General features: G+C 43.2%; 1 protein-coding gene across 2 annotated transcripts in view; it reads right to left on the minus strand.

The window, feature by feature from the left end:
* Positions 1–24,786, minus strand: part of LOC102200040 (nuclear factor of activated T cells 1) — a 61,007-nt gene extending 36,221 nt beyond the window's left edge. The window contains exons 1-7 of one of the 2 annotated variants that reach the window (XM_005743224.2): positions 24,525–24,786; positions 24,234–24,390; positions 19,376–20,477; positions 17,350–17,509; positions 8,696–8,898; positions 4,185–4,357; positions 3,089–3,229 (exon numbers count right to left, since the gene is read on the minus strand). In XM_005743224.2, the coding sequence (XP_005743281.1) occupies positions 3,089–3,229; positions 4,185–4,357; positions 8,696–8,898; positions 17,350–17,509; positions 19,376–20,477; positions 24,234–24,354 (1,900 nt within the window). In that variant the 5' untranslated portion in view covers positions 24,355–24,390; positions 24,525–24,786. Of the gene's footprint in view, positions 1–3,088; positions 3,230–4,184; positions 4,358–8,695; positions 8,899–17,349; positions 17,510–19,375; positions 20,478–22,252; positions 22,496–24,233; positions 24,391–24,524 lie in introns of those variants that run through there. The other variant, XM_005743225.1, reaches the window with a different exon arrangement.
* Between the last annotated feature and the right edge of the window lie 45 nt (positions 24,787–24,831).

Here is a 24,831-nt window from a genome sequence, read left to right on the forward strand (position 1 = left end):
AACCTTTCGCTGTGTGGAAAGTGATCTGTGGTCTTCGAGTCCACTTTGGACCATAACATCTGATCATTTCTATGCGCCAATATCTCAAGAGTTCTACAGAAGCCCCGCCCATTTCTGCACCTCCTATTCCTCTCCCCCCTCTCTACTGTCTAAGGGGTCTTGTCTTTTCCGATTCACCTCTTCTACAGGGAATCCTTTGTGGATGACTCACTGCAAACACTTCCTACCGAACAACGCAAACAGGCCCGCAGGCTAGCAGCCGCAGCGGGTACACAACAACAAACACACACACACATACTGTACACACGTGAATGCGCCGGTTTGCATCAGTTATCCTGTGGGTGATGAAGTGGAGCAGTGGGGATGGACATGGCATCTAAAAAGTAGAAGTAATTATTTTTCAAGGTGCATTAAGGTTTCCCGCAGTGGCAACAGCTATGAGCTCTGCTCATTTGATACTGCGGATGTCTCACGGGGGGACAGACAGACAATCAAAACAACAGAGAAGGAGAGGAAGGTTAAAGTCGACAAACAGAGCGGCGCTATGTTTTAAGAGTACATGTGGGTCTGATTTATTTATTTATGCTGTTGTACGAAACAATCATTTGCTCTTAGATGTATTACTGTGTATTCACGGCATAATATTTTGCTCCTTGTACAGAAGATAATGCCAGTGGCCACATGTGCCAATGATTTTCTAAAGACTACTGGATGTCTGTGTGTCACTGGTGTCCTCATTTAACCACAAACTGCAAACAGCAAATCTCTCAAATGTTGATGGCATCCCCTAACAGAGCTCTGTAATTAATTGATATCTGTCTTTGTTGCGTTGGTGTTTTAGACAATTCAAAAACATCTGCGTGTATGCCAAAAACAGCTACAGCCTGCACAAAAAAACCCACAACAAATGGAAACAGTTAGAGAAGTAGATGTATTTATGATTTATAGCTCATTTGTGCTAATAGGCTTTTGTGCTTTGTGTGATCTGCCCCCTCACTCCACTTGGAGGATTTTGACTGTATACAGTTATTCACACAAGTTGGATTGGTACTCCTAAAGCAGCCTGTTGCTCCTTAGGATTTGTGGAATTTTCTTGAAGGTGTTTATTGGAGTCAATTTTGGAGAGTAAGCAGCCGTCCTGACCTCTGATGGCAGCAACAGTAATGGCTGTCACCACTGAGGCAAAATCAGTGATTGGTGTTGTGCCACACAAAGGCCTTGGCTGTACGTACGCATGACTGTGTAATTATTGCGGCGCGATGCTCTGTATTTCATGGATGCATTTAGTCATGAACTTTTCCAGAGGAAAATAAAACCAAAGTTATAGAATAATTCTGTAATATAATTATAATTTTATTGGTTTCTTTTTTCCTCATCCCAGTTTGGCCCTTCTAAATCAACAATCGGAGAAATCCTGAAGTCTAAAACTTCACGAAACAGCAGGATTCTCTGATTAAAATGCCAAAGGACAATCTTTTGCAGTATATTTAAGACATAAGTATTTTTCCGTGCTCATAGTTGCTCGTCCATAGTTGCCATTAGTGAGTGATGTGTGTGTTCCTGCTTGCGCACGTGTGTTTAGGGTGTGTAGGTCTTTCTGTAATGGGCTTTTTGACTTAGGAGACCCTGGAAATGGTGGGTCATTAAAGTTCACATAAAAGCAGACTAAGTAGTAGACAGACAACCTCCCTTTCGATCTCCCTCTCTCTCTCTCTTTCTCCCTTCTGGACACCACAGAGACGGAAAACAAACCACCGAGATGTCAATGGCAGCCACGAGCCCGGAGATCCCGCTAGCGTAGAGCTCCGCAGCTCCTAATGTCTTTAGCGGGTATCGGGGATAGAGGTGAGAAAAAATGAGGGATGAGGGAGAACAGAGGAAAAGAAGGAAACGGAATATCAAGGTAAAGAGAGTGGGGAAAGAACGGAAATACTACCAAGAAGGCAAAAGGTGTGCATGTATGGGCTTTCCTCTTCAAGGGATCCCCCACACCCCTCCATGACTAAATAAAACCAGGAGAAGGGATACCCCAAATTATCAAGTTCATCCACCTCTCCTTAACCCATTGCTGCTTCCTCCTTAAGCCCTTAGGTCCTTAAGAGTAGACCGATCAAACAAGCTAGGGGCAAGTAGGGAGAGATCCATGCAGTGAAGAGTAACAAAATCTTTCTTCCTTCCAATTTTGAGACTGAATTTTATTTTTATAACCTTTTTGAGGAAAATAAGTAAATAAAGGATTCACTTTTTATTTCTGCGTTCACTGACCACCTGCTAACTTTTACGGCAGAAGTGTGAAGTGTTTTGGAAAGTGTGGATTAAGTGTGATAATCTTCAGCAATTTTGAAATTCATGGTTAATGAACTGGAAGACACAATTATCTCATTCTCACAACTTTGTTTATGTTGCTCCCTTGTCTTAGTTTGTGTGTTGCTCAGCAGCAGCAGCGGCAGCAGTCACATCGTGCTTCAGCTGACTTCAGAGCTACTACTGCGCTTGACCTTTGTTTTGATTTATAGGGTGCAATCAAGGAAATGATCACAATCATTATTCAAACTGAAAACCTGATCACTAGTGTTTCTACTTTCACAACCCACCCACACAGGGGAGAAACATATGGCCAAAAAGTTTAGACCAAAAAAAAGAAAAAGAAAAAGAAAGAAATGGTTTCCGACAGCCGGCCAGGGTGAGCGTCTGGCAGAACAGGGCGGAAGAAAGAGTGACGGAAAGCAAGCGAGCGAAAGGGTTAACTGTCGAAAGCAGGGGGAGTCAGGGAGGTACGGATAGCGAGGGAAAGAGGGAAAGTGAGAGAAAGAGACGTTGCACATGCCCTGGTTGTGATTCATTCCTTAACTTGTGGCGAGCGCCGCTGAACAGGCAATGGAAACTTCAGCAAATGTAAATACGCTTTGGTTAAAAATATAGTGGCCTAATGCACACCACATGTGGCTCGCTGGCAAGTCTTGCTCTATTTTGACGGGAGGAGAGACTAAGAAAATGCAACTGATGAGAGTGGGGGAGAAAGAAAAGAAAGGGGTATTAAAAAGGGAAATTGAAATGCGGTAAACATGGCCCGGTGACTGCAGCTTACCCTGGGCCTTCTCCACGAATACCACCTTGGACTCGGGCAGGAAGTTGAGTCCGCTTAGAAGTATCATTTTGCCTCCCGTGGCAGGGCAACTGTCCATACTTTGCTTCTCGACCAAGGGAAGCTCTTGAGCCGAACGCTGGGCTGTTGAAAGAGACACACAAACACAGGTTTCAAAATGGTGCGCAAGATTACACTAATACACCGCCTGATCCCCAACTACCCCGGGAAGCACAAGCCCAGCTCACAGCCAGTAAAACAGCAGTTCTTGGTTAGGGAAACAGGCTTATCAACTTTATTATGATGATTTCATGACCCCCTAGCTAAGAGGTTTGCAGCCAACAGCTGCTCTTTAAATGACATTGAAAAAAAGGCGCACAAATGATCAAAACAATATTTTCATGGTTGTTATGGCCAACCACCTGCCTCTGCTTTGCATGAGGTGATGCCAGCAAGTCACCTCTGACCTGTAGAATTCGGTCACCACATTCACAGCCGTATAGATATACAGTATAACCTTGCATCTGTGGAACTTATTTATAAATCTGTGCTTTAAATAACTTTAAACTTCACATTTAAATATGATGCACCAACTCAGATTAACCTCCACTTTGGACCATAAACTATAACGCAAGCTCTGTCTCACAATCTGAGTCTAACTGGCTTCCTTGGGAGCAAATAACATCACACCCCTCATACACAAATGAATGACAAAGAGAACAGAGGTTTCTTTCAATGTGCTCACTCAACCGTGCCAAAAAGTGGAGCTGGCAAACGACCTTTGTGAAACCTGCGCTAATGGGGTAGTGTTACCAAAATAACTTGTGCATTCAGTCGTAAAATGTGAATTTAAGATAGATAGCACGTGTGTTTGGCATCGTGCACAATGCATCTATTGCTTTGGCAAAGACCTTTGATCAAATAAAGCTTATTGGGTGCAGATGCACTGAATTTGCTCCAGTAGGCAATAAAATAGTAGCTCACTTTATTGGACTACAACAATAGATGCCACCTGAGTGCAAAGCCAACAGAAAAGACATGCCAGGTTTTGTGTTTATTTCTGTGCGTGTGTTTGTCTGTGTGTGTGTGTAAGACTTACAGCATTCAATGGGGTTCGAAGTGGCCTGTAGGGACACGGTCCTGCCATTGGGTTGGTTGATGTGCACGCGAAACACAAGCCTCACACGTGTGTTTTTACGTCCGATGTCCGTTTCCCCTTTGCGAAGCTCAATGTCTGAATTACGCAGCTTCAGGATTCCCGCACAATCAATTCTAGAACGGAGAAAAGCACACGCACAATTGAAGACTATATCCCCGAGACAACATTACACAGGCAAAGGTGACGGAAAGGTGAAGTTCACTGTTTACTTTTTCCAAGCCAGAACAATTTCTATTACAACATTTCAAGAAAGCACCAATTTCTTTCTCTTCTGTTCCACACCCTGAGTCACAGAGGGTAGCTTTCAACGGGATGCAAAAGCATGGAAAAGTGCGACCAAGGGTTGAAACAGGAGCCTATCTGATTTACTCTTGGCTGTGAAATCGAAAATAGCTGCTACGCATCGGGACCAGCAGTGAAGTCCCCACTGGTGTTACAGATCATGCACTGGAAGTTTATCGGAGCATGACCGTGTCATTATTAATCCAGCATGTCATCAAAGGAAAAGTTGGACATTAATGAGTTTGCATCACGGTTTTAAATGGCCAGAGTGGTCCAAGTATTCAGAGAAATCTGGACTGAGCGCACCATGGCTTACCAGTATCACACACGTTCTGTAGGAGTACACCGAGCCTGCCTTGTCCGTTCACACCATTCACTTCATGAGTTTTGGGTTTAAAACCGCTGTTAATCATTGCCACATGTGCTAATAGCCCCCTTTTTAAGCTGTCTCTCTTTATTTATTTCATTTCACAATTTGGGAGGTAAAGGTGTAGAGTTTCTTTCCCTTTTCTTAGTGGAAAAAGGGCATTCATTCGCAGGCATGGCCTTTCATAAATTTACATAAAACTAGTGTGGCTGGTAAAAAGTGAGAGAACACAGATGGGATATGGTTTGGCATTTAAATTATTTTACATGGTAGCTTTTTGGGAGCGATTCCTGGAACATGGTAAATGTCAGGTTTTATACCAATCCATTTTTCCCTTGACTTTGGTTTGCACAATTCAAAGAAAAGAAAAATAACAGATACAGTCATGCTGACAACCCGCTGCTTATCAGCACTGAAAAACGAGCAACATAAAGGATTGGTGTTTTGGTGTTCTAGCTATCTTGCACTTTAACATAACATATGATGACAATTTGGCACTATCAGAAACTTAGGATGCCGTATGTCTGCTAACCAACCTATGGAAATCTAGATGAAATGATCGACTGACACTGAGGAAAAAGAAGATAACGAACCCAAACATATTAGACAGAGTTAAAATATGTTAAACCAAATCTTTTGGATTTTAAACAAACCCTTGTGGCAGTAGAAACCTTGTTTCTATGAAAAATCCTGCAGTGGTTGCAGATAGCATGGTAGGAAAGAGCGGAGGGACTGCAGATATTAGTCACAGCCTACAATTCCACAGGGATTATCAACATACAAACTTGATGTTTTGCCCAAATATACTAGATCCACATCTGCAACTAGGTCAAGATGTAGTGACAGCAAAAAATAAATAAAAAAGCTGTAGCATACGACCTAAATCAGTTTCAAGCTCATCAAACTATTCAGTGAGCCCTTATCTACCAGCGACTGGGACGTTAAACGCACCATTTTCATCAGGAGAAAAACACTGCATTATAGAATTAAAGGCGATCACTCAAATGAACCATTCCCTTTTAGCAGACAAGATGACCAAATGACAGCATATGAAAACCACCACAGATCCACTCAGCATACGAGTCAAGGTTTCACAGCTTTCTACTAATATGCCACCAGTCTGTGGTTTTAAACAAGAGCAAGATGATGGGCATAATAAAGTTACTCTAGTCATAACCGTCATCCTCTTATGAATGCTTTCTCGCTTATTAGGTTATAGTAGTTAGAATCTGCAGAGGTGGTTGGTGTGCTTGAAGATAAAACATCTTAGAAGCGGAAAGGGAAAAAAAACAGATTGAAGCTTTCTGAAAGTTTGACTGCAGTTCTTGAGTGTCTGCATCCCACACAAATGATAGCTGGCGTGTGCACAGCGAGATGGATTCTGCATTATCAAGGCAACTTTTTAACAGCTTGGTGGAGAGAGAAAGTTAAAGACTTTTCTCCATCTTTCACTGTTTAGATAGTCAGGAAGAAATACAAAACGTTAACTCCTCTTCTTGTGCGCTGACGATAAAAAGAGAGAAAAAAAAACTTCCTCTTGAACGTTTGGTTTGGTATAAAATCATAGCCTAGGGGACACATTAAGCAAAACAGGCCAACAGTATGCTTTAATATGCTACAATATGAAGGATATTGAGGTATTGTTGGAAATGATATTGTAATGTAATACAAATGTTAAAATCATCTACGCTTCGCCAAAGAAGGCCACTGTCCGGTCAGGAAACTCTCATGTCCCATAAATCTTTATGATCCCCAACATTTATACAAACATGAACCTGTGTCATAGAGATGCATCACCTATATGCTTTTCATTTAAAAACACATACGCACTTAAGTCTAAATGGTGACGAATAAACAGTAAGAGGTAATTGCCTTATGTAACCTGTGCTAAGATATAGTAGCTTTACCAACAACACACAGCTCTGGGCCACAGTCCAATAAATTCACTGCTGCCTAGTCTAAACGGAGCCCCAGGACAGGAGCTACTGCCTGGATGCACTGCAGAGCAGAGCTGTTGGCTTATTGAAAGTCTAGAGGGAGGAAGACAGAACCCGAGCCTGACTTTTCAGCCCTAGAAAACAGATGCTCTGCTCCTTTAGATGGAGCAAGTTTACATGTAAAACTACATCAAAAACATCGATTTTTTTAATGCTATGAATAAATAGGTGATTAGTTTTTTTTTTGTTTCATTCAGTGCTTCTTCTATGCTGAGTTAAGCTGTAAATTTGGTCCACCTGCAGCACAGAATTTTAGACAGTGGTCCCCGTTTTTATGTTAATCAGTACAGATGGTAGAAGTTACCTGCAGTAAACTGTTTAAACTTGCCTTGCTCGTATCATCCAGCAGCTCGGTGACAAAGACTTAATCCTGGTCTCCACTGTAAGTCCGAATCACTAAACCCTCTCTTACTTTATTTTGACTTGACTCTGAAACATGTTTCACACTATTTTGGGTTTGAAACTTTTGATCAGATGTGATGAATCATCATCATGCCACCATGCTAAAGCAAACAACTTTCTATTATTTACCAATGTTAGATTAGGCCTATCTTTTCCCCTTCAGTGTCAAGATTAGTTCATCATTCATCTTTTTTATTTTTTATTTAACAGCCTCCAGACTTTCTCTAGAAATCCTGTGTTGCCCCAAAACCTCGTGGACTTAGTAGGCAAGTACAGCAAAACTTTGTCCTTGAGTCTGAACATTGAGGTCAGACACTTATGACACTTTTTGTCATTTAAAAAAAGCTATTTGTTTTTTTTATCTCTTGGCTACACTGTTTATGTGACATATGTGATATGTGACACATGAAATGATGTATGTCCAGTTTAATTTCATAAAAATAAACCATTTTATGAACTTTTTACGGTGTAAAACGACTAAAATATAAGATGACCGGCCTAACTTAAACTTTACAGAGCAGATCTACGAGTTTCATTCATTAAAGTGAAAGACTACTGTTGCGCCAGCTGCTTCACGAATGACACTGACATAGCTCTGTTCCAGAAGTTTCTGTTTGGTTATGGTGCAGTAGACGGCCACTGCTGTCCAGCAAATGATGATGTCGATTTTTCAGAAGACTTTCTGACCCATTAGAAAAACACAGGTGTGCATAAAGTGGCTTCCATGATGGTTGGATCCATTTTGTTGTTTTTTTGTTTTGTTTTTTCATTGTGCACGCCAGCCAGCTGGTCAAGGAACAATTGAAAATACAAAACTAACAATACAAAATACATTTCTAATTTTAAATTTGCTTATTTTAGTAGTAATCAGTTGACATTGCTAAATTGGTATCAGAATTGGCAGTTATGGTCTTAATACAAACAGGCCAATAAAGTTATTGTTTGCTTTGGGTACTGCAGGCTACATGAATGTGACTAATTGCCCTCCAAGCCCAAATCATTCTTTTCAGCAGACTTGTTAGTTCAGTTGGGATGTTCTAACTCGCCTCATATATTTGTCTCGGTGGAATATGTTGACCAAGCCAAGTGTAACGGGACCGCATTATTCTGGTGGATCACGGCACTCCAAGTGCAAGCCAAACTGGCCATATCCACACTGGGCCGAATTAAAGCACCCATGAACTCGGCGCTTGCTTTTTCTTTAACGTTTGTGCATCTCTTGGGGTAAAAGCATGGAACTCAAATTTGAAGGCCTGTTTTGAAGTGAAAGCTCAAGAATATTTATCAATAAGCATTCTCATCCTATAGAGACATAACAAAGAGAAAGGTGCAGAAAGAAAGAGATTGTGCACATTTCTGCTTGTGTTTTGAAGTTAATGGAAGAAAGCGTGGATAGCACTCACATAGCTCTCATGTTATTCTCAGGCAGCAGAGGGATCTCCAGAATTTTGGTGTTGGATTGCATGACTTCATGGCTGGCGGTGGAGACGGTTTTGCCCGTGATGCGGTGGACCTGGTAGAAGGCATGTGGTCGCAGGAGGCGGTCGTCTGCGGTCCCTATGAACAGCTGCAGGGTGAGCGGCTCGCTTTCCATGTAGCCATAAAGCTGGCAAGAGAACAAAGAGACCCAGGTAAGAGGCAACATCAGGTTTTAAGACCTCCATCTCAGGCAACCCCTCATTTAGGAAATCGAGACTGGACGCACATTAGCAACTGTTAAAGGAACCTTTATTGATATCTTTGACCAGGCAGAAGAGCTGTGAACATGAGCTCTTTTTCATTGTTTGTTTTTTTCTGGTTGATTGGAGGCTCTCTCTCAGTGGTCTGCTGTTCTTTTCTGAGTTCTTTTCTACATTCCTTTAAGAAGAGAAATCGAAATTTTTTTTATTGTTTCTGGGTGTTTGAGCAGGAAACACAGAGACAAAGACTGATAAAAGTTTCACAGCTGATACTTAAGGAGATGACTGGGAAAAGGTTTCCAGTATAACGGAGGGCATCAAATAGATGAAATCAAAACTCAAACTCTTACTTAAACTGTCCAAAATAAATAAATAAACAGTACAAATCAATGGTTTTTCTGTGATGATTATCAACACACAGTTAGCTATTAAACTTATTAAAACTTTACGCCTGAATGCTCATGAAGCAGGGAGTGCAGACGTGCTCCAGCCCCTTTACCTTTGGGCAGTTATGAACATGCATTATGATTTCCATTAAAGAGCGCAGACTGTGTCCCACTGTGATGAAAGAGACTCCTGTATCAGAACCACCACTTCAAACAACTACCACTTCCTCTAGCAGCCTGCCATTAGCCGCTACTGCTTAGCTAATAAAAAGATCAAATCTTCAAAAAAAGGAAAAATAATCCATGCCTGTGCACACTGTTGAATTTGGGTTCAAATGTACTTCAAATATAAACTGTAACTGCCAATTTAAATTCAATGTCCCAGTATAATTTTCTGTCTGTGTCTAAAGTAACATCATTCGATCATTTAACCAAGTGTGTAATGGCTCAAAAACATTCAAATGCAGGCAATGCTTTAAATTCCAAGATGTGGTGAAGGGCAACTGATACTTTGTGAATGATTTCTGACCAGAATAATCCACTAACCAAGTTATTTCTAGCGTGGCCGAGTCTTAACACCAAAGACCTCCCAGGATATAGTTTCTCTTTGTAATGCAAATTGTTCCTATGGCTTAGAAATCTCTCCAAACCTAAACACTATCAAGAAGCCGCTGAATCCATCTGGTATACATAAAACCCCAAAAAGCCTAACTTCTGATCGGGTGGACCTCCACAGATCCACCCAGGTGGCTACTTGACCGCATGTGACGTTTACTGTGAGGGATCAGTTACTTAAGACCAAGGCTCAACAAGCCATGACCATCTGAAAAATCCCACAAATTGGTCAATTACTCCAGCGCACCGCTTCAGACCAATTTTGTTTGAGCTCCATCCGAGTGAAAACAGTGGTAACGTCAAATGGAATAAAAGACCCCTGTTGTTTATCTAACAGACTGAGTCATATAATGAAATGAAGACCACATGTAACCTATGACATAATCTGATTAATGGGTTTATAATTACCTTTGAGAGGGCAGGCAGGAATTGGGGGTGGGGGGGGTGTAAAGAAGAGCAAGACTGGTATAAGACTGGAAAGTTATTCTGAACCTGATTGGGTGTCTGTGGAAATTAGTACCACAGTGTCATCGACACCTAAGGCCTTTGATTTGAGAGCAGATTTGTCTGGATACAGTATCAAAAGTCATTTGGTCTCATAATAAAGACAAAGATTAAATGGCCTTGGTCGGCACTTGATGACAGCTCTGCTGGATGCAAGACAAGGCAGAGGATGTGCTCTTTGTGGTCTCTGTTACACAATTTTCATTATTAATTATCTTGAATAGGAATAGAATATGACCAGTCACGGGAATAGATTATATATCCATATGCTTCAATAACCTAAGCACCGGTGGTTATCTGGCTTGGTCTTTGATTCAGATATCGAGGGAGTGCGGAGGGAGTGGTAAGACTAAGGCTGTCATTCAGCTCCAGTTCCAAACATCATATTTTTTCTCTTGAGCTCCCCATAGTGTCTCTAGCAGCTGTCTTGACCTGGAGCTAGTCACACATGCTAGTCATCAGTGAGTTAGGCCGAGGTCAGGAGCTTCTTGAAGTCTTGGCATCTCAAGGGACCACTTCATCTATAGAGTGATCTCACCGGCAGACGCTGTTCCCTTGTTATATTTTACTTATGGTGTCACCAGAAGTAATTATCCATAGCCACACATGCTACCAGTTACGGGCGCATTGAATCAGAGGAGGGCCACGGTGGAGCATGAGGTACAAATCTGAAACATCGGAGCGTTAAATTGCATGACGTTGCCTTGTGATTTAATAAAACGCTGGCAGTCGCACTACAAACCCGTGTCATCTGCGGCGATGGACTTCTTTGGATTTCTCTTTGACCTCCAAAACATTACCTCAGCCGCCACGTGGCGAGGGCCACAAAAGAAGCGGGAGGTAGAGGAGGTTCTCGCTCCTCTCATCCTGCTGTAGCGCACGGCAATGGCGGCGGCATCCTCGCTCAAAAGGAGGAAGTGATTAATGAGGTCAGGTAGTCCTCGTGGTGACGCTGCTCTTCCCAGCAGCAAACGAAGGCAGCGTGATCCCCCCTGAGCGACCTCACTCAATTCCTTTACCATATGTGCTCCCCTGACCCTCTCGCTACAGTCTCCCCCCATCCCACTCCTTCACCTCTGCTAAACTCCTGCGATGCTCCCTCAACTGCACGCCACACGCACAGTGAAAAATTCACTTCTTCATTTTATTCTCAAAGTGGGAATTAAGACAGGGGGAGTCAAGACTGTGTAGACAGAACTTAAACACCTGCGACCTCAGCTTTGCATTTGTGTCTGACGCTGTCTGTGAGAGAGACACTAATTTTGACCAGATGAGCTACTTCTTGCTGTAAAATATGGCCCATCGGGCTGAACGCTCACTATATGTTTATTTTGAGATCATTCACTGAAACCAGTCTTACATTGAGGCAGTTGTTCCCGGTGCCAGCTTTTGCCACTGTGTCAGCTTGTTGTATGAACCTATTTCTGAGAGCTGACGCTCAAGTAAAACATCGCGACCATGGCAGCTGAGGCATTAACTGCATAATAGTGTGCAGCTGTATTGTCTAGGTCAGTTGTGATGATAAACAGAGAAGAGGAGGGCACATTCTGGGTGCTCACCGCCATTCAGCTCCCATCTGCCTTTGGGTCTTCTCAGCTCCATCAGCAATACAGAAAGCTTTAGTCCTTGGGAGACAGCCCCAGTTTATTTCTTTTCTTTCTTCCCCCCCATTTTCTTATTTGATTCACTCAATGAAAGTCACATGTGATCAAATAGCGACAGAGGGTGTTTTTATTCCAATAAATATAATGTATTTTTCACAGTGGATTTTATCCTTCAGCTTCTTTAGTAAAAGTGACATTCTTAATGCTGCTGCAACCATTCAAAGTGGGGATTTGAACATTTAAAGTTTAATAATGACTTGGTGGTAAATTAGATTTGTCTGGCCTGGCTAGAAATTGAGTGTGAATACACTTCACAGGCCCCGCAGTGAAGGCTGCCTTCTATCCCTCTGCGGTGATTTCATCACCGCCTGGAGAAATGTCATGACTCGTAGAAGTCCACGTGGCGCAGAGAATCGGGGGGGAGAGGGAGAAGACAACTGGAAGCAGCAGAGGAGGGGTTGAGGGGGGGAGGAGAACTACAACAGCAGATGCAGGCTTTTTCCCATTATCACGCTCTCCTCTCTGTCAAGTGCTGACACACTCACACCAGCCAGCCTTTGCTGTACCCAATTAGACGTACACTCATCCACGCTGTCTCTCCTTCCAGACTTTACTCCATCGCCCCCCTGACCCTCTAATGTCTCCCGTGTCTCATATTGAATGCATAACGCAACATATGCAATCCTTTAATGTGCACTGTTTCCATGGCTTCACATGCTGCAACTTTTATAAGCAACCAAACAGCTATATCCTTTAAAGTTTTTATTTTCTTTACTAATACTTCGAGTATTGAGGGTGTAGCTTTGAGCACAGGCCCATGTCTAGACTACTAAAGGTCCAAATTTTATGTCAAATAACATTGTTTTAAATTTTGATTTTATCAGCCATTCATAAGACCCATCATTAAAGCCTACAGAAAATTTGTGCAGGATGAAGCATAGATCACTGCTATGCCCCTAAGTAGCCAGATTACCCACTCTTATCTTACCTCATAAATCTGCGGTTTGGTTGTCACCTCAAACCAGTGAAAACGATGTACACATAACCTCAACTTTTTCCACTTGTTATTAACTTGTAATTAGTGGCAGCCCAATACCAGTGTAAGGGAAACCCCGCGGATGGAGAACCACAATTTGAGAGTGGCATAAATGCCCCTTTGGGCAGCAAATAATAGCCTTGACTAAGCTCTAACAGCACTACAGGGTACACCAATCCTTTTGAATATCAAACATAAGGCGGCGGTAGATTTAATGAGCAATTAGCAGCTACAGTATGGAGTGCTGTAGATCAGGGTGTTCTTCTTTCGAGACATTACGCAGCCAGCAAGGACCAGATCCCAAGGTGAAACCGCACATGCGAAAAACCCGAGCACGTGTTTGCTTAAGTCTTTCATGTCATCATGGCGGAAATATACTGCAAATTTGATGTGCATTACATAAAGTTGCAGAGGAAGAGAGATGAGTATTAAGTCACGCACACGTTAATAGGGATGATGGCCACATCCTGAAATTACACATGTGTGTTACTGCTTTAAACTTAATGAGAAAGTGCATGTATGTGTGTGGGGGGTGAAAGCCTTACAGGCCAGTGATTATCCTATATGAATTAGCCATAAGCAATTCTGCTCTGTGTGCTGCAGGACAGGTTTAATTCTTCACAGGTGTTGTTTGCTGTTACCAAGGGCCTGGCGGATGTTTGTTTTCCTGTCTGTGGTTGAACTTGCAACATCTTGATCTGAACTCATGTTAGATCGGTCACTCTATTGTCAATGAAAACTTTACAATTGCAGTTGTCTTTTTTAAATGGTCTGCTCAGTTAAAAGAAGAAACAAACAACCAAATAAATCAGTGTTGCGGTTATATTTTAAGTAAAGGTAGACCAGGTTGTTGGTTTTTCCTGAGCACGGCGTCAGACATTAAACACAGCTGTGGTAAAGCAAGGGGGAGAGTCTGGAAGAGTGTGAGAGGAACTGTTAGAGTACCCTAGATCCCCTTAATGGTGTTGTGGTCTGATGCAGTAAGTAAAGTGGAAAAGCAGCAGCGGGGGTCACAGAGTGGACCGGTGATGAGAGAGGGGGTTAAAAGGCTGGAGATGCAGAGGAGAGGAGGTAGGGTTGGTGTCTGACTTGAGAATAGATGACCTTGATTTGGAATGGAAATTGATGAGACGAGTTGGTGCAAATAGTGAAAGGCTAGGGAGTCATGGTAAGCCAGGGTTTTCATTGGCGTATGACTGGAGCAAAGACCTTCCATTCTCTGTGCAACCACCCATCACATAAACACCTCTGTGTGTCAAGGAAAAACAAGACAGCAGTAAATGTGCACATGAGCGCCTTGGTTTCACTGTATATTAGCCACTCTCTACGGAGTACTTTGTCAGTGTGGAACCTGTGTATCCCTGTATGTTTTTCATCATCTTGTTGTTTTTTCTTTTCTTTTTTTTGGGTGGGGGGTTCATCCAGAACTGCTTTCCAACACACATGTCACGATTGCTCATAGCACGTGTGTCTGATCATCCATGACCTAAAAAAACAATAGAGTTGTAGATGGCTGGGTTTTAACCGAGGTAGGCCTGCTGGTGTGGATTTGGGAGATGGTTGAAGGATGAACGGTTCACAGGGAGTGACAGCCTCGGGCCCACCAGGGAGGCAGAGAGGCACCGGTGCATGGAAAGAGGAGGTGGCCTCTGATGGGTACTGACTCCCGTGCACCACTGTCATGCTTAGCCAACCTCAGGGCTACTCAGGTCCTAATCAGCAGGATACAGAGCATCTCTTGGGGCAGGCAAGCCAAGCCACAGCTGCCTGGTGACTCCCTCTGCCCCTTCTCTTTCCTTCTCTCCAGTCTCAAGAATCATGAAGAACACACACACACACACACACACACACACACACACACACACACACACACACACACACACACACACACACTGCCTTAGCTTCTTCCTACACTCGTGCCCTTGTGTCATTATTGACTCATTCTCCTTGACTGCACTTCACCCATCCAGTGCCTGCCACTCATTACCTCAGGGCACTGGGGACTACAACACGCGCCCTATCCTCCGAGATTGTAACAACACAATTTCTTCACATCACCACAACAAAGACAAAGGGAGTGCCTAGGAGTAAAAAAGTCAGGTTTTCAAAAAAACAAACAAAAAAAACACCACATTTTTCTTCTATCCTTTACCCTCCAGCATGTACACATGATTGCCTAATCCTCATAGATTCATCTTCCTGCCAACTGCCATGCTCGGAGTGGTTTCCACTGTTATGAAACCCTCAAGATATCCCAATTGACTGCACAGGCAATATCAGGGTCATAAATCACTCCTCACCAAGAAAAGAAAATGTGAGGTATGTGAGCAAGAAAGCAGGTGTGATGGAAAAGCATCTGTCATCGTATTTTCATATAATATTTGGTCAGGGCGCTCAGCGAGGGTTGGGAATATCCTCAGAATGTTGGCGCTAAATGGGCGATTTTAAATAACAGAATCAAATCATGAGCGTGAATATTGACAGGGCCACGTGTAAAGACACTCAGGAGTGTTATTTATGAGTTCCTATTCGGCCCCCGAGAGAGAGAGCAAGTCAGAAATTGACGTGACCTAAAATCAAAACGAGCCTGAGTCTGCTGGGCCTCTTACTGTAGCACAGTGAACTGTGAGGGGTAAAGTGTTGATTCACCTGCATGTTGATATTCAAAGGCTTGTAAAGAAGGGGAATAATTACCTGTATTTACAGAAAAAACCTGCAGGTTGACAGGCGTCTTTATAACACAACATTGGCCAACAGCTGTCAAATGCATTTGACATTGTGCAGACCAGGGTGTGCTGACAACATCTATTTACAAAATAGCTGCGGCGCTAACAACATTTAAAGCTAAGGATGGACCACCAATTAAACTTTATAGTTCCAGGAACTTTTTGTGTGTGTTTTTTTAGGCTTGCAGAGTCTAGCTGCATGGAAAGCAGGCTATCTGCCATCTAAAACCATTCAATCCCTTCTCTGACAGAGCCAGCAAATATTCATATAGTTAGTAGAATAGATACAGTTTAAATGCAAATAAGCTGCTTCAAAGACAAGTTTACCTTAAGGACATGCACACACGACTAAATCCCCACCTTGTGTAAACTGAGATGTCAGCACAGCGTGATGACAGCGGAGCTGAGAAAGGAGCTCTGTGCTGTGCCGCTGGTGAGACTGACGTGTGCTCCTTAAGTGTTTGCCAAATACAATAGCGAGGGGCGACGCTTCTCCTCCAGTCAGCATGCACTGCTGCTGGTCAGAGTGACTTATTACAGCAGCAGATTCACTGTCAGCTTTAGGGAACATTTAAAAACGCAGAATACAAGAAAATGCTGAGATATACCGCCTGCAGTGTGCAAGTGCTGCACAGCTGCTGTCAGAAGTTACAAGAAAGGCCTGCATTTTTTTAAGCTAGCTGACTAGTTAGACAAATTTAATTTTTATTTTTTTTTTATCTCTGTGCATGTGGTTTGTGTGTAGAATAGAGTGACCTCATCTGTAATGCCATTTTATAATCTTTGGTTGTGTAATGACATATAAAATGATCTGTAAGTGCAGAAGCTCCATCCATCTGCTCTTCAAAGCAGCAAATGGGAGGTAAGAGAGCTCAAAAGCAGAGGGAAGTTAGCTAAAACAGCTTGATTCATATACTGAGTAAACTGGGGGGCCGTACCAGGGTTCACTGCCTGTGAATCTTGCAAATCCATTTTAGTAGTGGCTAGAGCTGAAAGTCATCATAATAGATCCATTTTAATCTTAACAGATAGAGGCACTGTGCTCAAATCACACTCATTATTCCAATATTTGGAATCTGATTTGCCAAAAACAGCATTAAAAGATTACTGTAGCTAATCATTTCTGGATGGTTTGAGCAGCAGTCGCATACAGTAGTTTGTATTTAAACACAGTCTAACCAACCAAATCTGATTTCGTCGAGAGAGAAAAAAAAAAAAAGCAAACGAACATCAACGTTGTGACTAATGAAAGAAATGTCAGGGCTGTGTTGACTTTGCTCTGTGACTACATGCTGTCATAAAATAAGCAACAGCCAGACGTTCATGTCACCAGATTGGCGTTGGATAGAAAACTGCTGTTAATCAGCATGCACTTGTTACCTCTCATGCTGTAATGACAGCAAATTATTGCACAGTCTAAAACTACAAAGCTAACTTTGTCTCTGGGTAAATGCAAAAGTGCACAGCAGCAGCATTTGTTGTTTGAACATTAGTGCTGGCAGCATACCTGTACCACAGGGTGTCCTCCAGACAAGGCCTTCACGGCTCCTCGGCTCCCCTCAGTCTCATAATGAGCCCTGTGGTGGGACTTTGGCTGCACTTCTATCTGTAGGTTGTAAGGGCCGGAGCAGGATGGAAGCTGCCAGTCAAGTGCTGGCAAAGATGGGCTGTAATTACATGACACATTGATTGTTATTAGGTGAGAATAACACTATGTATCATTCCCACCTTTCAACAGGATAGTGAATTCACATTTACACGGTCCAAAGATTTTGCCTTTCTGGGCTAAAACCCCCAGTGTCTGGCTTTTTCTTTCCTGAAAGAACAGTGAGTTATACGTTTCCACTTTGCTTGGAACAAATAAATGAAGACATATGGCAAATGATTGTCTTTTTATGTACATTCTGTTTTCTCTATTTTGGTTTTCATCTAATTTGCCAAAGTATGAACTACCATATTTTTTTTTCCTCCAAGGATCCAGAAGTCTGAATCTAAACTAAACTTGCTTTAAATTAGCCTGAAATTGGGACACTTTGTTGTAATCCAACTGGCTTGAGCCCTCTCCATTTCATCATGGTCTCTAATCTAATCAATTGAAGTCATCCCCCGACTGCGTGTAATTCCTTGGGTCTGGGTAATAATTAGTGGCCCCCGCTTTCCCCCTTTGTTTTTTCTTTCTTTTTGTGAAAAATAAATGAGAGACAAATGTGCCCCGGTTAGAGCGCGGCATGTTTTGCATTATGGTGTGGCAGGTGGAAAAAGAAAGTGACAGTGGGAGGAAAGACAGTTCTGGGGCACAAAAACAAATCTCTCACTGCCTGGCAGTCAGGCACACACACACATATGTATATGTATATATATATATATATATATATGTATGTATATATAATTCAATTTTAAATTGATAACTGTAAAATTCTAAAATACAAAAAGCTGGTGTTGAAGACAATGGTGTTATGGAACAAGGTCAGCCACACACCTTGCCTGGGAGCATGATATCTCTTTCTCAGAGCTACAGCTGGCCTCCCTCAACATCATTGTTCTCCTGATGGGGAGTCAAAGCTTCCCATGTGAACACCGTGGAGATATCTAAACCAAAACAAACATGTGCAAGACAATATTTCTCTTTGCCGGATGCCTGGTAAACGCAAACCCCTGACCTGAAGAGTGGCTCGACTGAAACCAATCTCTGGCATCTTTGTGGAACTTGCGGGCTGTTTGTTGACCCAAAATGAACTGATTTCCCCCCACAGGACTTTATCTGCCTATTCAGTGCATGACATCACTTTAGCTACACAGAGAAAAGATGGGCCGATGGCGCGACAAACCAGTGGAGCGCGCCGGCTGATTAACTCACAGGCTGCTTCCCCTTCAGCCAGCCCTGTCACCATTGCTTCCTGTTGCTCAGTATCTTAATCAAACACTTGATTTCCGACAGGAAAGTGTGTTATTGGCTTAAGGGGGGGGAAAAAATGCCACAAGGGAACAAAAAAAAAAAAAAACCCGCTTTGCTCAATTGACAAAAATCAATACTATTGTTCAGTGCAAGAGTCTATTTGTCTGAGTGTGTGCATGTGTGACTGTATTCGTTGTTATATTTGTGTGAGGGTTACGATGGCAACGGCGGCACATGCATGCTGGGCAACTCCTCAATGTGAAATACGATTTATGAAATAGTTCTGATCTTCAAAGGGAACTCCTTTGGAAGTGAAGGGCATGTAAATTGGAATCTCTGCCTTTTGAAGATTGAAAACTAAAACCATCTTCTCCTCACAATAAATAAAAAACATTATAAATGTGGGGAAAAAGAGAACAATGGAGAAATGGAATTGATGAAATGTGATGAATTGTAATATGTAGAAAATCCTGACCCTCAGACCAAGCGTTAGGATCATAATTCTGTCTTAAGCAGAGACACATAGACAATTTTCTTTTGGCTAAATTGCTGGCTATTTCAATTTCTGAACATTTAGACTGTACTTGATAGAGAATTACTAAATTTATTTGAGACAGCAGGAGCTGGTTCAGCCTACCTGAGGTAAGGCTTGGGTTTAGACCAGGAGTATGGGTGCTGAGGCACATCCAGGAACCCCCCACAGTAGCTCTCCTTCTTGAGGGCCAGGCGGGAGGGGTAGTCCTCGTGGCAGAGCTCTCCATCAGGACCAAGCTCCTCGCCTCCAGGTTCCACCTTCAGACTCATGGAGGCTGAGTGGTCCAGCATCGTCTTCCGCGTCTTGACTGGGATTCCCTCCCCCATGTCTACCACCCCATCTGTGGTTAGAGCATTGATTGCAGCCACGATGGCAGAGTTGGTGTACTGGTTGGTGTTGGCAAGCCAGTTATCATCCGTAACGCTGACCCTGGGGGAGCCATGGGGAGAGGGTGTCGCTGACTGGTTGGGTGAGCAGGGCGTTTGATGGTAGGAGGTGCCGTTGAAGCTGTACTTTCTCTTCCCCATGCTGCCACCGCCGCCTCCACCGCCTCCACCGCCTCCACTGTAGGAAGGGGAGTTTGGTCTAGAGCCACGAGGTTGTGCCGGCCAGCCTTCCTCAGCCACGGCTCCAATTTGAGGGGAGGTGGATGGTGAATTGTGAGGGGACCCTGCGGGGCCACTGGCATGTGGGCATGACAGAAGCATGGATGATCCTCGGGGAGAAACACAGGGGGACTGCCAGGGGGAGTTCTGCGGGGAGTTGTCGTAGTTATAGAACCCTGACTCATAGGATGACGCCTCAGAGTTGCAGCTGCGTGACGAAATGCTGCTGGCAGGGCTGAGGCAGCTGGGATCACGGTACCCCTCTGCATTGGGGAGCGTCAGTGTGACAATGGAGTTGACCCCCCGTTTGACGATGTGGTCCTCACTGCTGCTCTCTTCAACCTCATCCTCAGGGTACTGGCTGTAGGCAGTGATCTCAATGCGGGGGCTTTCCAGGGCTGGAGCACCATTGGGTCTCAAGCTGTGCGGCAGATAATAACCTGATGCTGCATGATTGTCACTGCTGTATCCCGTCTGGTGGCAAGAGGAAACTGAGATGACTGGACTGGACTGTAAGGTATGGTACTGAGTGGCCAGACAGGGGCTGCCCATACCCAGAGGAAGGGACAGGCTGACATTTGGTGTGTAGCTGTATGCATCTGAAAAAATAAGAAGTATATTTAAGAAACAGAGAATCACAAATATGTGTTACTTTCCAGAGCAAAGTTCAGAATGTAAAAAAATGATATTCCCATACAACTAAATTGCAATTTTAAAACAAGCATAGCATTAGTTCTGGCAGGCCTTGGAGTGAAGCTCAGTGGTCTCAAAGCCAAACAGCCCATATCAGAGGATAGCTAAGTTAATTCCCATCTTATTGGGAAATCTCAAATAGAACATGTTATTTAAACTACCTCATCTTGCATAAAGTCGCAGCTGCCTGTGAAGTCACTTTGCAAAGCCACCTCTGCCTCAGCCCCTCCATTTCAGTCTATACAATCTGATTCTGATGTATTCATGCTCCCTCTCAGTTGTGTCTGTCCCTGCTGCTGTTGTCACTGTTGTTTCTCCCAGAGGTTTCTTCCTCTAAAGAGGGAGTTTTTTCTTCCCACTGTCGCCGAGTGCTTGCTCAAAGGAGTTTGTCTGATTGTTGGCATTTCTCTTTATTATTACAGAGTCTTTACTTTATGATATTAAAAGCTTTGAGGTGACTGTTGTTTTGATTTGGTGCTATGCAAATAAAATTGAATTGGTCATGTTTTGCAATGTTAACCAGTCTTCTGAAATACCACAGGGATAAATGCAAAACTTCTTGGTAAAAAATAAACTGAGAAAACATGTTGAAGAAAAACATTTATTTGTGAAACACACTATGACTAAACATAATTTTGGAGAACACTATAGCCTAACTGCGAGGGAATGTAATTTCTAGAACTGGTCACATTTAAGAACAATACCCCTACAGAAGTCTCTCCAGTATGTTTTTCAGATTCTGACTAGCCCACTTCTTTATAAACATCTGGAGAAGCTTAGCAATCATCTCAAAGCGGTTACTGTATGAGGCTGCTGTGTAGTCGCAAGTCGAGCAGCCACTCTGTTTGTTTGATCAGTTCATCTAAGGCTTTATTTGGCACACCCTGCTGTCATATGTACTCTACAGGAATTCCTCCAGCAGCACTGATGGATGCTTTATTTGATTGATTGCATCACTCACTGAGTGAATTAGGCCCTCCCCTGTGGAAAACTGACAGCACTCTCGCATCGCTCTGAGCATGTGATTAAGTCAAGGAGAGTTTGCTTTTGCGCTACACACAGATACACCACCGGTACACACATAAACAGAGGACAAGTGCAGGCAGGTACACAAGGAAATCACGTCCAGTGCAACAATATAGAGCCCAGATAGCTTGGAAGGCAGGCATGCCTCTTCAGTTAGCCTTGACACGGGTGGCTGCTGTGTCAACAGTTGTAAACCTCACGCCTGCCTTTTATTGATAACGTCAATGAGGGTAAAAATAGCTACAGAAATAAAACCATTCAGTCTGAAACCCAGCAAAGGGCATTCCCCTCTCTGAACCATTCGATATTTGTTAACCACAATACTGCGTATCACATGAAATGACAGATCTGTCACACAACATAAAATATGTGGGTAGGCAAGGTAAAATTAGCTTATGAGAGTCTATTTTCAGAGGTAGTAACACTACGTGCGCAGGACATGTTTAATAATATTCCAGGAGATGCGCATGTATTGTGACAGAAACCCAAACTAAATTGAAGTCGTCCTTTTGAAAACTATAAGAGACACTTATTCACTAAACCTACAGACTTGGAAAAGTTACTTTTTATACGGGGTTAGAAGAGGCTAAATGTCAAACCCCTTTAGAGCCTACTTCACAGAATTACAATGTCATAATAGCAGATCAGTACGCACCTTTCTCCCCTTCCTTCTGGACACTTTGGCTGTACTCAAAAATGTAGTTGAAATCAAACTCTTGCTCTTCATGCTGAAAACTCATTTCTGCACCACTCATCGTAGTCTTTCAAAGTAAGGGCGAGTGAGCATTCAGCTCAGTCTTCGCCGATGCTCTTTTTCTCTGGTTTGAACAGATGATAATCTCCTGCCCACTCTAGCCCTTGTGACACACCTCCTCAGTTCAGGCCTGACTGACTTTGCTTACAGTTGCGGCTGTTTTTTTTTCCCCCTTCCTTTTGAATGTGTGTGATCAGTGCACTGCGCTGCAGCACACTTCACTTCTTCTAACACCCACTCAAACACACTAGGGCTTTCACTCTTGTTTGCTGCATGATCTTGAAACTTGGCTTTTCCGGGTGACACGCATCACAACTGCCGAATAACAAAATTGGGAAAGCAGATCAGATTTTGTTGGGGTGAAGCGAGTAAAAGAGAAATCAAAATGAGTCACTAACAAGAGGCAGTGCCTCCCCGGTTGTTTGCAATGTGCTGAAAATGCAGTGCAAGCAGATTTAATTTGAAAACACAAATTATAGCGTGCTCTCTTTGCACTCCCCAATTTTTTTCCAATTATGCTATTGTGATCAAAACACATTCTCTCCCTACAACCAAACTAGTCTGACTAAAGAATGGACGGGTTTATCCACAGGCATTGTGGTCTAGGCTGGGCTAAGAGTGACGGGACCTCATAGAGAGATAGGTGGTCGCCCACAAAAGTCATCTGCAGCCTCTGGAACTAAGAACTCTGGGGCCACTTATCGCACATGGCTGAGTATGTGCTATGGCAGAACACCAGCATGGTCTCTGTGTGTGTGTTTGTGTGTGTCTGTGTGCTCGCGTTTGAGTGTCTGCGTGTCTGAGTTTATGTGTGACACTAAAGCAGCCCTCGCCACACTGCTGGAGCTGTGTGTGGTTAAGCACGTCTCCTTGTCAAGCAAGCTACCCCAGCATCCCTGCATGCACAGATCACAGTGCTCCCTCTTACTCACAAACACATGTATATACACGCACATCTGTTACAAATTATAAAGCTTAGTATCAAGGGACTGAACTGAATAATAATACCGCCTGCACCCGTCCCTCTCTAACCTCAGAGACAAAATTAAATTCCTGAAATCCACCAAAAGCCAGTGATATCACCACTATGAATTAAGGCTATAAGTGACTTGTGATCAGATTTTGCCCTCTCACTCTGAATCACAAAGCTATAAATAGAGAGTTTGCTTTTGATTGCATGGGAAAGTAAAAAATATTTAGCAGCCTCTGGGCTATCTGACCCTGAACTTTAACATCTCACTTGGCTCATTTGGAGAAAAATTTCAATTTTTTATTTATTTATTCATTTTAAAAAAGGAAGTAAAGTAGAGAAATTGACATGAAGATCTTAACAAAGACTGCAGGTGACAGCAACAGTGTAACCCCCATCATATTTCACTGCACATAATGAGAAGCACCTGCAAAGATAGCTGGAGACACCTAATGGTGTGTATGTAAACTGAGCTTATCTGCTTCTTCTGTATTACTTGCGTGTTATTTTGTGCGTTGTTTTTTTTAAAATAGAACAAGGGGAGGTAAATCGTGACACCATCAAAAAGGCCAAAACGTTTCTTTAGAATTTGATATTTTTAGCTTGTTATAATTAAACATATTTACCAAAACAAACGCTTAGACAATAATTTAAGACGTCTATAAATTTGCAAACGTAAAATATGAGGGTATAATGCAGTGACAGCTCTCAGTAATCTTATCTCACAGAAGGATTAACCCCGAGTTTGCCCTGATGCGCTCTCCATTTTTGCATTAACTGCAGCACCTGGTGTCAATACATCTTTAAATAAAATTAAAAAAACAGCTAAAGCGAGGTAATACATATGTATACATATATGTATGTATATAGGGGTACAGTGCTGGTGATGCGCAGTCATGTAGGGTTCTTTACCTTCTTCTGCAGACTTCATATCGGCGGCGAGAGAAGTAAGTAACTGGAGTCCTCGCTCCTTGCCGGTTGCTGCTCCAAAGCTGAACTTGGAAGTGACGCTCAGGCAAAAGGTATCCTGCATTCAACAAGCGATGCGCAACTTTCACCGGCTGCGAGGCTGTAATGTGCAACGAGAGTATTCAAAACACCACTGATTCTCTAGACAAACCACTAAACAGGAGCATATTTCGCAAAAAGACTCGTTGGAAATCGAGTGTACAACTTTGAACCACACGGCGATGGACTGCGCACCAAAGGAAACGGGAACAGGGGGTTAGGAGAGGCGCGCAGGTACGGCTGCTAAAGGTGAGTTTTGCTCTCTTCGACCCAATGAAGGTTTTAAAGAATGTCCACAGGTCTGTGACGCAGAGCGGTTTGTCGGAGGGGCCGGCTCCGGTGCTTTTAAAGTTGGAAAACACCCTCCGTCCTCCCGTCAGTGCGCCGCCCATTGAGGGTTGACGCTGCCGGCTTCTGCAACCTCCTGGACCGCCTGATGATGTCTTTCATCCTGGGATCCCAGCGGAGGAGGTGGGAGGTGTGGTGTGTGCGTGTTTGTGTG

This window comes from Pundamilia nyererei, unplaced genomic scaffold, assembly GCF_000239375.1.
Source record: "Pundamilia nyererei isolate P.nyererei 1_Seehausen unplaced genomic scaffold, PunNye1.0 scaffold00129, whole genome shotgun sequence".
Classification (NCBI taxonomy): domain Eukaryota; kingdom Metazoa; phylum Chordata; class Actinopteri; order Cichliformes; family Cichlidae; genus Pundamilia; species Pundamilia nyererei.